Source organism: Cetorhinus maximus, chromosome 7 (genome assembly GCF_964194155.1).
Source record: "Cetorhinus maximus chromosome 7, sCetMax3.hap1.1, whole genome shotgun sequence".
In the NCBI taxonomy this organism is placed as follows: Eukaryota; Metazoa; Chordata; class Chondrichthyes; order Lamniformes; family Cetorhinidae; genus Cetorhinus; species Cetorhinus maximus.
The window spans coordinates 113,166,407-113,179,499 of NC_135885.1; the positions used below are offsets into that span (position 1 = coordinate 113,166,407).

General features: G+C 42.0%; 1 protein-coding gene across 1 annotated transcript in view; it reads right to left on the reverse strand.

The window, feature by feature from the left end:
* LOC144682985 (glypican-6-like) overlaps positions 1-13,093 on the reverse strand; it is a 1,097,394-nt gene that overhangs the window by 483,880 nt on the left and 600,421 nt on the right. The window contains exon 3 of the mRNA XM_078545918.1: positions 11,850-12,241. Within this exon, the coding sequence (XP_078402044.1) occupies positions 11,850-12,241 (392 nt within the window). The remainder of the gene's footprint in view (positions 1-11,849; positions 12,242-13,093) is intronic.

Consider the following 13,093-nt stretch of genomic DNA (forward strand, 5'->3'; position numbering starts at 1 on the left):
ATGTTGGTTGACTTCGGCGGGACCGGAAGATCCTGCCTGTGGGAGAGGCCGGAAAATTCCGGCCCTTGTATTTACATCTTGGCTTCAACGTAATAAACTATCCCAAAGGCATTTCATAGAAGCGAAAAATCAAACAAAATTTATCATTGAGCCACATAGGAGATACTGATACAGATTATCGACAGCTTGGTCAAAGAGGTCGGTTCTAAGGAGTGCTTTACAGGGGTAAAGAGTGGTAGAGAGACGAACAGGTTTAGGGAGGGAATTCCAGGGTTTAGGGCTTTGACAGCTGCAAGTTACCAGTGGTGGAGTGATCAAAATTGGAGATGCGCGAAAGGCCAGAATTAGAGAAGCACACGTATCTTGGAGGCTGGAGTTAAAATTCTGCCCATAAGTAACAAAAGGGAAATCAGGCTAGGGACAGGATCATGAAGGGAGGCACCAGATAAACCCACAGGAAATGAGAGGGAAAGGTCAGAGATATTGAAGAATTTACTTTGCCTCCGTATTTACCAGGGAGATTAACAAGGTAAATATGGCATTTGAAGGAGGTCAGAAAAGATATTAAGAAAGAAGGGGGGACTAATTGATCGATTAGTCAAACTTCAAAGGGGCAAAACCCTCCCCAGGTCTGGATGGATTACATCTATGTAAAAGACAATAGGAAATGGTGCAACCCCTGTGGCTTCAGCTGATCACTACTCTGACTGCTAAGATTGCAAACGTCCTCTGGGTTTTGGAACCTGTGAGGGCACTGTCAAAGACTGCTCCACCTGCTTCTGTGCAGGAACATAATTACCCATCAGAACAAGTGGCAGCGTATGGAGTATTGAATGGGGAGAGGCAACAGGGAAGAAATGAAAGTGCTTTTGGCCAAGTCTCCACATCTATCTTCCTTTTCGCCATTACCTGCACAATCTTGCCAGCTGGACAGCACTGTGCTTCAGAAGAACAACCAAGACTAGGGATTCATGAATCCTGTTTAAGGTGGCATTCATTGCGTGCGAGACATTGGTGAAAGCCTGCCTAATCTTATCTGATTGCACCTGATGCTCCATGCAAGTGAGTACTCTTTCCATGGATGAAGACATATCACAAAGGCCTGTGACATCATGCCACTCATGTTTGAGATGGATACCTCCAATCTCTCTAAGTGTACTGTCCAGCTGAAATACCTACCAATACATCACACATATTTTACTGTTGCTTCAAATGTTCATCAATGGCCCTTAAGGTACAGCATCAATGTTCAGCTCAGCAGAGCTTGGAGCATCCTGCAGCCTCCGACTCAGACTCTCTACTGCTGTAGCTGTCTCCATCACCCTCTTATTCTCACCTGTGATGTGTGACAGTCACCACGACAAATCCCAACTATCTGTCCCACAGGTCCCACCAAGTGTGAGTATTTGATTTGGTGCATGGTTTGCATGAACCCTGCGATGTTGTACCCTCAGGGTTAGTGACCAGCACTAGTCATCATCCTCCTACATAAACTCCTTTGGGACACTTGAAGGCCCTGTGGGAGATTAAAGGCATGAATTAAAATTGTCGGCGTAATAATGTTTTAAATGATCACTATGTGCATAATCATATTTAATTCGCTGTTGTTATCAAGTCAATATGAGTGAGAGTTGTGTGCCATGTAAATGTCTGAGATTTAGTTCTGTCACTAGACAGTTAGAAGGATCCATCTCTTCTTCTCCGATGACAAGGTACATAGAGACTCCACTGATCTAGAGCACCTCCTTGACTAAGGCTGCCAGTTGCAAGATGCTTGGATGGCCACCACAGGTTTTCTGCCTTTCCCTCATGTTCTGTGACCTCTTCTCCTGCAATGAGGGAAGGGAGAGTGAAGGTAAGGCACGTGTTGAAAAGATGAATGGTGGACATTTGTTGAGGGTGGCTCTGAGAAAGAGGAATGACATTCATGTGGATGTGGATGAGTGTCAGTGGTGGATGAACAGATGGGGATATGAGGAAGTGCATAGACAGAGATGGATGGGTACACCTCTAAGGTAAATTGTTGTGAGGTGTGATGTTCTGAAGTAGGTTTGAGAAGGCAGACTGAGCATGTAATCAAATATGCCATTGTACTCACCACCTGCCCTGGCTACGTCATTAAACTGCTTTTGGCATTGAATTGATGAGCATGGCACCACACTACTGTTGTTGACCTCATGGGGAATCTCCAACCATGCCTTCCTTGTTTCATAGGTTTTTGCCCTCCAGTCAGTAGGGAAGAGTATCCCCCTATGACCCTTACAGCCCCTAGCAACATATCTAGGGAGGAGTCACTAAAATAAAGTACAGTCTTTTTGCATCTGGACTCTATTCTGCCACTTTCTTCTGTGTTTCTCAAACTCCATCAGATTGCATGTTTGGAATGTCCCTTTAAAATCTGAGTTGAAATTGCCTTATGTGGGTCATCATCATGCCTAGTTACACAAATTTTTAATTGGAAATGTTATGGTAATAAAGTGGCTGGGTTAAAAAGCCCCTGACAGGTGCGCTGCACCTTACTGAACCATTCTCACTCCCAGTGTGTTTCAAAGTATACAGCCCTATACTCGCAGAATAAGCCTGAAATTTACTTTCAATTACACAAGAAAACAAATGCTTTATGCATTTATGACATATGCAAAATGCATGTTAATGCCAGCAACAGCATATTGTGGGCTCTTAAGAGCTAAATTTATGAATTTGCACAGGCAGTGGGGAGCTTTGCCCTTGAAAGGCCCCATTAGGAATTCAGGTATGTATGTAACATTCTAGTACAAAAAGGAATGCAGCAGTTTATATTTATAAAATATAGGAGTGACTACCCTTGACATCAAGGCAGCATTTGACTGAGTGTGGCATCAAGGAGCCCTAGCAAAACTGGAGTCAATGGGAATCAGGGCGAAAACTCTCCACTGACTGGAGTCATACCTAGCACAAAGGAATATGGTTGTGACTGCTGGAGGTCAATCATCTCAGTTCCAGGACATCATTGCAGGAGTTCTTCATGGTAGTGACCTAGGCCCAACCATCTTCAGCTGCTTCATCGATGACCTTCCCTCCAATATAAGGTCAGAAGTGGGGATGTTCACTGAAGACTGCACAACGTTCAGCACCATTCACGACTCCATAGATACTGAAGCAGACCATGTCCATGTGCAGCATGATCTGGCAACATTCAGGATTGGGCTGATAAATGGCAAGTAGCACTTGCACCACACGAGCCAGGTGATGACCATCTGCAACAAGAGAGAATCCCCCCATTTCCCCTTGATATTCAATGGCATTACATTAGCTGAATTCCCACCATCAACATCCTAGGGGGATGGGGGCGGGCGGTGGGGCTGGGTGTTAGCACTGATGAGAAGCTGAACTGGACGAGACATATAAATGCCGTGCCTACAAGAGAAGGTCAGAGGCTGGCTATTTTGCAGCGAGTAATTCACCTCCTGACTCCCCAAAGCCTGTCCACCATCTACACGTCACCAGTGTGATGGAATACTCTCCACTTGCCTGGATGAGTGCAGCTCCAACCACATTCAAAAAGCTCGACACCATCTAGGAAAAAGCAGCCTGTTTTATGGGCACCCCCACCCAACACCTTAAACACTCACTTCCTCCACCACCGACGTTCAATGGCAGACGCATGTACAATACACCAGACGCACTGCAGCAACTTACCAAGGCTCCTTCAACAGCACCTTCCAAACCCACGACCATTACCACCTAGGAGGACAAAGGCATCAGATGCACGGGAATGCCATCACCTGCAAGTTCCCCTTCAAATCACTCACCACTCTGACTTGGAAATATATCGCCGTTCCTTCATTGTCACTGGATCAAAATCCTGGAAATCCCTTCCTAACAGCACTGTGGGTGCACCTACACCACATGGACTACAGCGGTCGAGAAGGCAGCTCACCACCACCTTCTCAAGGACAATTAGTGATGGGCAGCTGATGCTCGCCTAGCCAGTGATGCCTACATCCTGTGAAAGAATTTTTAAAATTGCTCTTCTATCTGCTTTGTGCATATACTGAAGACACAAGTTTAAACTGGTCAAATCATTTGTATTTTTACACATCTCAACTTTTTTAATTAACTGTGCATTAGATTTAATTTTTATGGTTCTATTCTCTGTGAGTTGTGCATATATACCAACATTCCTGCTATTAAGCTAACTAACCAGGTCTGGCTGGAATTCAATATTCGCTGTTCTTGTTTACCTCTTCTCATCAGTGTAATTCTTCACAGGTTTCTCATAGTTATCTTTAACAAAACCTTCAGAAACATTTTTTTTTGCATGAGCCTGTCTAAGGATGTGTGTCACTGCTCAGAGTAATGATACAAAGAGGACAATAGTTTATTACTTTTTACTGCTCTTCTTTCTACACATCTGCTTTATCTTAAAATGAATGCACAAAACTAAATATGACCCACTGACCTATTTGTGTGCTTTTCTGTAAACAAAGTCAGACTTTGTGTTGAGATCAAGGTCATAGAGGGTGCCATATATCCCTTGGCACATGAATGCAAGTGGGCATTTTTTCATTCAGTTTGATCTTTAGTTGTTAGTTAACTGACATCTTAACATATTCATTGTGATCATTTGTTTTATTTGAAGGAGAGAAAAAGTGTCGAGGGAATACCTTTAGAATGCTCTGCCTATTCTTCTATGTAATTTCTAATGTTTAAATAAATATCTTCTGTCTTGAAGGAGGTAACAATGTTTCTGCAATATTCACCAACAAACTGGCTCTGCTGTGTGCTCTGGTGCTCCCCACATTATATTATACAATGCTGTCAGTCTGATGATAAACCAGAAAACTTTAGTGATGGTTGTGTATCATTGTGTTTAGGTCAGTGCCAAATGGCAATTTTATGGCTATTCATCAAAGACACTTACTTACAGCATCTTGTCACTAGGACCCCAGCCACCAAAAGGATGTCTGCAGCTATGAAACAGGGAAATTTCAAGGATGTTGCAGCATTAGAAGAGGTGGCCGCCAATTTAAAGAAAGTGAGAAAGCCCTGAAGTGGATAGCAACATTTATTTTAGGACGTGGCCAAGAACAAAGTTTGTGGCGGCAGCCAAACTGGAAGGATCGATCCTGTCACTTCAGTGCTCTGCTGCCACAATCCAAAGAGCTACCAGGCAGTTTCCTGCTGATTTTCCCATTCTTCTCAAAAAGACATGGAGGCCAATAATGCTGCTCCTGCTCATCTAGATGAGATCAACTAACTCACCACAGACTGTGGGGCTTTCTTGATCTGTATGGTTCAGTTTGGCAACCCAATATGCATCACTTTGGAACAAAAAGCAGTTCTCCTTCCCTCCCCTATGAAATGTTGGTGGATTTGTTCTATGTTCACTCCTGTCCTCTTCAAAGAATGACTTTTGCCCACAATTATTATCTTACCAATGGCAGCAGTATAAAAACCAACATTACACTGTAGTCATTGGAACTCTGAAAAACAACAGAGGCAGAAAATATGACAGAAAAACCCACGGGTTTCATTACTTGATGTGCTTGGCTACATTCTCATATTTGAGCAAGGTTAAATATTTAAGCAATTTGTTCAATAAATTTCCTGGCCTGGGTTTTCTTGTTTGAGGTAAAGTTTTGGCAGTGCATCTCTTCCAGCCATGACCTATCTTCCTGGGCTGGGATTCATTAGACATGCACAACAGGCTCCTGGTGAGATTCCTGCTGTTCGAAGATAGCACACCCCACAATCCTCCCCCCTCTCCCCACCACCTATATCTCCAGTGGTATTGCAGTAGCAATGAGGTTGAATCCATTTGCAGGCAAGCTCCTGGGGTTATACAGAAAAGAGGCCGTAACAAAACCCTTAACCTCCATTTGAATATTTACTCCTGCTTCTTTTGCCATCTCCACCAGATGCCAGCCCCTGAAAATAATTGTATGTATGGCAAAGAGCTAGGAAAGATATCCACTAGACCACCTCCCACATTTTCTGATATGTTGGATTTCAGGCAGGATTATGAAAGGCAATTCCCTCGATGTCATCTAGTTGAAGTTATTAACCATAATCTATCGTATGAAAGTGGTCAGCACAATTCTGAAACATGCACAATTCTGAAACATTCACCATCAATGTCGAAGAACTGTGGATTCATTTTCAGTAAACTGATAGTAATAAAAACTATTTGTGGAACTTAATCAAAAAGGGCAGTGAAATGCACAAAAATAAAAATACAGGGTTTTACACAGATTCCTCATTGTAAGCAATATATCATATCAAACTTTTGGGTCCTTGAAGACTATTGGAGCAGTGTTTTGGCTTCTGATTAGAAATAAAGAATGAATTGTGGTGACTGAAATGTTTTAAGAGCCCATGCACGGCATACTGCTTGTAAATATTCTGGGAAGTGAGCCAGTTTAGGGAGTACAGGAAGAACATTTTGCCTTATTACAGTCTGACCTTGTTCCCACATATATTCACCAACTCGTACTGGCCTTTCTTTCAGCACAGACCAAAATTTTACTTCTTTGCCCCAAGTGCCTATTCCACTTACACTTGGCTGAGAAATGAATTTCAAAGCTGCTTTTTTCTTGCAAAAATTGGCATGAAACTTCCAGTTAAGCTTGCCTCACATCCTACAGTAAATGGGAAAATCCCTCCATTCACAGATGTCAGTACACTGAAACTGCTGAGCACTTGACAACTTAACCATTCCACTGCATCAGTCATATTGATAGTAGGTGAACAAATTTTGGCAAGTATAGAGATATGATAGGCTTAACACCATTCCTGTTTTCATTCTTGACCTGGAGGAGCAATAAGGTTGACAATTCCACCCATCTGAGGCTGCACTAGTTTACAAAATATCTTACAAATAAAAGAAATGCATCCAATCAGAATGCTTCCACCTTTAATGCGCATCCATCCACTTCCATTGTGCACTGTCAATGGTTTGATAACAGAAGGAGCAGTTTTGAAAGACAGGGTTGGTCCTAAGTCCTTGTTATTGATTGCTTTTAGCCCTCATCAGGATATGGTGTATGGCAGCAGAATGGATTGATAACAAGGTAGATTCTGCATGCCTCCCTCCTCGTTTTAGCTAGTCAGCTGAAGGAAACCTTCATAAAGGAGAGTCATTGTCCATCCTGGTCTCTTTCTCTCTCCCACAGAGAGGGAAATTAACTTACATTGTCTCCAACAGGTGGGAGGAGAGGAGGAGAGGGTCCATCCTCTCTGGAAGAAAGAGTTTACATGTCAGAAGGCGAGAGGAAAATGTTCAACAAAGGAACTCAGCTTTAAGTAGTGCAAGGTTGGAGCTTTAAGCCAAGACTACCCCTTATATATTGACTGACTCTGTCAATGTACAATCTTTGTATAGATTTTAATATTGTCGGAAATAGAATGCCTAATGAGAAATACATGCCTATTGACCTGTTGTATTAAACAGTTTCTTAGGTCTGGATTTTATACTCCCCTGCCGGTGGGTTTGAAGGCTGGAGGTGCGGGGACTCGTAAAATCCAATACCCTTTGGTCTATTCAGGCCCTAATGTGGCCAATTAGTGGCCACCTAAGGGCCTCATCCTTGTCTACTGCAATTTTACCCATGGTAAGGGGAGGCCTACTCCAAGCGGGTAACCCAGCAGCTTTAGCTGCGAGGACTGGTATCAGACAAGGGTGGGGTAACCTCCTTTGCAGGTTCCCTCTGCCCATTGGAGGCACTCCCTCAAGATCACACTGCCCCCTTTACTCTACCCTTGGCCCCTCAAACCCAGCCCCCTTCACTCCCCTCGCCAGGACCTGCCAAAATGATCCTGGCGAAATCCCTCCCCCACCCTCCCACCCACTTTGCCACTCACCTTGGTGTCTGGCTCCTGTGATGATCTCTGTTGGGGATTGCCTGTAGTCCCAACAATGGTCAACACTCATGCCTGGCACTGCTGGGACTACAGAGCTGCTGGCCATCCAATTGGCTAGCAGGTCTCTGAGGTGGGTTTTCCTGTCCCTGAGCGACAAAAAACCCACCTCCAGCCTATTAATGGTCCAATGGCCATAAAATAACAGTGAAGCAGCCGCTCGTCCTGTGGACGGGCTCCCCACCTACTTTTTGGCCAGGTGGGGAGTGCAGGGGCCACAGCGCCCCATAAAGTCCAACCCTTGATGTAACTTCTATAAGGGATATGGCAGCAGGATGGATAAATCTAATCAGGACTATTTGCTCCTTTGGAGGGTAAACATAGACAGGGATTGTTTGGGCTGAACTGTCTGTTTCCATGTTGTAGCTTCTATGCATTTCTAAATGATGTCCTGAAAATGGTAGCCATTTTCCACAGTCATCATCTATATAGAACCCTGTATTAGAATGCTAATGCTTTAAATTATTATACATACATAATAATTTATTAGAAAAAGCTTCAGAGCCACAGGATTGGAGTACAGCTAACATTATACCTATATTTAAGAAGAGAGATAGAACACCTCCTTGGAATTATAGACCACTAAGATTAACATATGTGGTGGAGAAAATAATGGAATCTGTATTAGAGGAGAAAATAGGAGAAACATCTAGAAATCAAAAATACGAAAAAAATACTTTTCATTTTTGTGGCATCTTTCATAAACTCAGAACATCCCGAAGCACTTCACAGCTAATGAAGTTTTGAAATGTAACATTGTTGTCATGTAATAAAAACTGCAGCCAAATTGCACAGATCAAGCTCCCACAAACAAATGACCAGAGTTTATTTTAGTGCTGTTGATTTAGGGATAAATATTGGCCAGGGTACTCGGTGAATTCTCTTGCCCTTCTTCAAAATAGTGCCATGGGGATCTTGAAGATAGCACTGCTGACAGCATAGTATTCCCTTGGCACTGCCTTGGAGTGTCAACCTAGACTTTTGTACTCAAGTCACTGGGGTGAGACTTGAACCTACAACCTCTTGACTCAGATCCAAGAGTGTCGCTACCTTCTGAGCAATGATGGAAAAGTCAGAACAGAATTCAAAACAGAAAGTCTCGAATGGTCCCAGCAGATTGGAAATTAGTAAATGCAACACCACTATTGAAGATCGTGACCCGTCCAGAAGACAGGAAGGAGAATAGCCACGTCAACCTGGCTACTTTATGAAATTATTATTTTATTTTAGAAATGGACAAAGGCCTTATCCTGACATGCCTGACTAGCTGCAACTCACACCAGAGGAATTTCTAACCTTCAGAAACCAGCAGGAGCCTCGTTACCTTTAAAGAGTCACTAATGCTCCCTGTGACTGTAGATGATCAAATTCCAAAGAAATGCACCAACACCCTTTACATTTCTAAGGCAAAACTCTCGCCAAAGGAGACAGTATGTTTGTAAGAACAAAAGGGACCCTGACTCCTTTATTAAACACCTCAAAATTCCAGACCTGGGAAAATACATCCTTTGACCAACACCCAGGTGAAGAAGTGGGAGCCACGTCACATGACCAAGTAGTATTGCCGTGTGGAACCGAACCCAGGCAGTCTACTATTTTACCACCTAACAAGGTAGCAGCAGAAACAAGAACAAAAGTTGTTGGAAAAACTCAGCAGGTGTGACAGCATCTGTGGAGAGAAAGAGTTAACATTTCGAGTGCAGATGACTCTTCTGGACTTAAAATGTTAATTCTTTCTCTCCACAGATGCTGTCAGACCTGCTGAGTTTGTCCATCAATTTTTTGTTTTTGTTTCAGATTTCCAGCATCCGCAGTATTTTGCTTTTATCTTAAGGTAGCAGCAGCTCTGACTAGGTAAATTGCCTGGCCCTCATCTACACTGTGCACTACTGGAAAATCGGAACTCCTGTATCTGGGCCCATAAGACTAATTGATCTCTACATGCCCTTTCCCGTCGGGGAAGTCCTTGATTCTGGGAAGACAGATCACCCTGCAAAAGTTTCAGCCCACTAACCTCTGAAGGAATACACCATTGATCTTTTGATTCTGGACTCTGGACTCACGTGAAACCATAGCTCTTATTTTTATCATGGTCTTGCCCTGTACCCCTTTCTTTCCCTTATCCCTCTTTTCTCGTATGAATGCAAAAGGGACGGACATTGAAAAACCCCTTCCTGTCTTTTGTATGTGTGCGTAAAATAAACTAACTCTTATTTTTGCCTTATCTTTAGTTTGCTGTGGGGTTATTAATGGAGTCGTGGATCACTCTAAACTGGAGGGTTGGAGAAACTACGCCACCACTTATAAAAGAGACAAATCTGAAATCAAAACCACCTTCCGGTTTACAGATGGGTAGTGAGAGGGCTGTTTAAATTAACCCCCCTCCTGTCTGTAACAATAGGAAAGAGAGAGAACGACAGTCCAGTTAGCCTGACACCTGCCATCATGAAAATGCAGAAATTATTATTCTTAACAATCTGCTTAGAATATGAGCAGTAGATGTAATTTATTTAGATTTCCAAAAGACCTTTGATAAGGTGCCAAATAATAAATTATTGAATAACATCAGAACACAGGAAACAAGGAATGGGGTTAAAGAGTAACTATTCCAAGTGGCAGAAGAAAGTGGATCAATGCTGGGGCCATTTTTGATCACAATGTTTCTTAACAATTTAGACTTTAGAATCAAAAATACCATTTTTAAGTTTTCAGATGATGTCAATAGGGCTAGTCAATATTAAAGAGGACTGCAACAAACTACAACCAGTTTTATTAAACTTGCAGAATGGGAAGATGGATTTCAACACAGATACGTGTGAGGTATTACATTTTGGTAAGAAAATAAAGAGGTCACATATTATTTGGCAAATGACAATATAAATGGGGTAGAGGAGTAAAGGAATTTGGGGAGTACAAATACTTCAATTTCTACAAGTTGTGATGCAGAGTAATAAAGCCAAAGAAAAATACAAACAACTTAGGCACTGGGGCTTATTTCTAGAGAGATTGCATTGAAAAGCAGAGAAGCTATGTTAAACTTGTATTGAACCTTGGTTAGAGAGCATTTGGAGTATTGTGTACATTTCTGGTCACCAAATTATAAAGAGGATTCAGAAGTACTGGAGAGGTTGTAAACAAACTTACAAGGAGGATTGAAATGCAAAGTTATAATTATTAGTAAGGAATGAACAGGCTACTGATAAAGGCAAAATACTGCAGATGCTGGAAATCTGAAATAAAAACATAAAAACTCAGCAGGTCTGACAGCACACGTGGAGAGGGAAACAGAATTAATGTTTTGAGTCCATTGACTCTTCTTCAGAGCTCTGAAACATTAGACTCAGACTCAAAATGTTAACTCTGATTCTCTTTCCACAGATGCTGTCAGACCTGCTGAATTTTTCCAGCATTTTCTGTTTTTTTATTATGAACAGGCTACTTCCCTTTTCTCTTGAAAAGTGAAGGTCGCTAACCTAATTGGGCTTTAAAATTATAAAAGTTTATGACAGGGTAGTGTTTCCACTTGCGGGGAAGAACAAAACTATAGACCTTGAATGTAAGATAGTCACTAGAAAAATCAGAGGGCTGAGAATTTGGAACTTGCTGGCACAAGGAGTGGTTGCGGCAAATAGTATAGATACAATTAAGTGAAGATTAGATGAGCATATGGGGGAGAAAGGAATAGAGGATTATGTCAATATAGTTAGGTGAGCAAGAATGGTTTGGAGTATAAATGCTGGCAGGAACTGGTCATACCAAATGGCCTGTTTCTTGCTGTATATTCTTTGCAATTCTAAGTAGTTCAATGTAAATCTTTACCCTTCTGAATAACTGACTGACAGGTACCTACATAAATAATGCTGTTCCATGGTGCCAGTCAATTTGGAGATAATGTTTATGCTTTGTGAATACCATTTGCAATATCCAAACTGGAAGAATTCCTCACTTACCTTTGATACTCTATTGGCAACTTCCCTGCCAACAGTCAAACCTTGCACAAAGGCCCGAGCTGCAACAAAAGCCCTTGTCACCTGTATCTTCAGCTTTCGAGGCACATCTCCAAATGGTTTGAGCTGGTCGGTGTATTTGCTGATGCATTCGAGGTAGTCCTCTGTGAAATGGTACTGAGGGTTTACCAGCTGGAACATACGTTCTAGTAAACGGGCCCAGAAATCGTTGAGCATCTCTTCCAGGTTTACATTGCCACCTGTGTAGTATCGCTTTAGTTCTGTGAAGAGATCCTGGAACACTTCTGAATTCTGCATGTACAATCGGCCATATGTCCGTATAAACATGTCATTCAGTGACTTCTCAGAATTTTCCAACAGTTCTCTGAAGAATTCTATAAGAACAAAAAGCAGATTTTAGGGAATTATATTAAAGGAATAAAAAGATTTGTCAGTCCCAATCAAATTTCAATATTGGAGCAATTAAAAATGCACATATATACAAGTTATTACATGAGAAGATATTTGAGTCTAACACTAAATACATGCGCAAACACCAAGTGAAAAATGTTAATTTCATTCAATAACATATTTAACATATCACACACAGTATACAATGTACATGCTTGACTTGTGAATGGTAACATAAAACATTAAAAAATATCCTTGGTATGAATTAATTTTGGTGGGATTCTTTTAGTCACGTGGTGTGAAGCAGGCTGTAGTTGCAGTCTAGAATGTAGTGGAATCCCATTTTTCATCATTACAACATCAATTGGCACTATCAGTTTCTATTTAAGTTGTTTAAGAAACAAACATACATGCTGGTGATCGGGACATGGTCTCATTGAGGAAGGCCGTCTGGACTAATTTACTGGTGGTATTTTGTATATTTGCGTAAGGTGATGCAACAGCAAGGTGCAGAGTCAGACATAACAAAGACAAATGTACCAAGAAGACATGAATAGGAGCACAGAATGTCCATGGTGAAATTGTACAGGTTATAGATCCTGCATTAAAGAATGCAAATAAAATTGTTAATCTGTTTCTGATCATTTGCTCATAAAGACAAGGGGTGGAATTTTCCATTTATGAGACGAAGTGTGGTGATGGGTGGTTTCGGCACCGCCTACCCTGCTGCTCAAAATGGAGGAAACTCACATCCGAGTCAGCGCTTGGAAGCTCATTCGTTATTCACGGTTGAGTATTGTGCCGATTGACCTGGTGGGTCAGGAGCCAATTCGTCC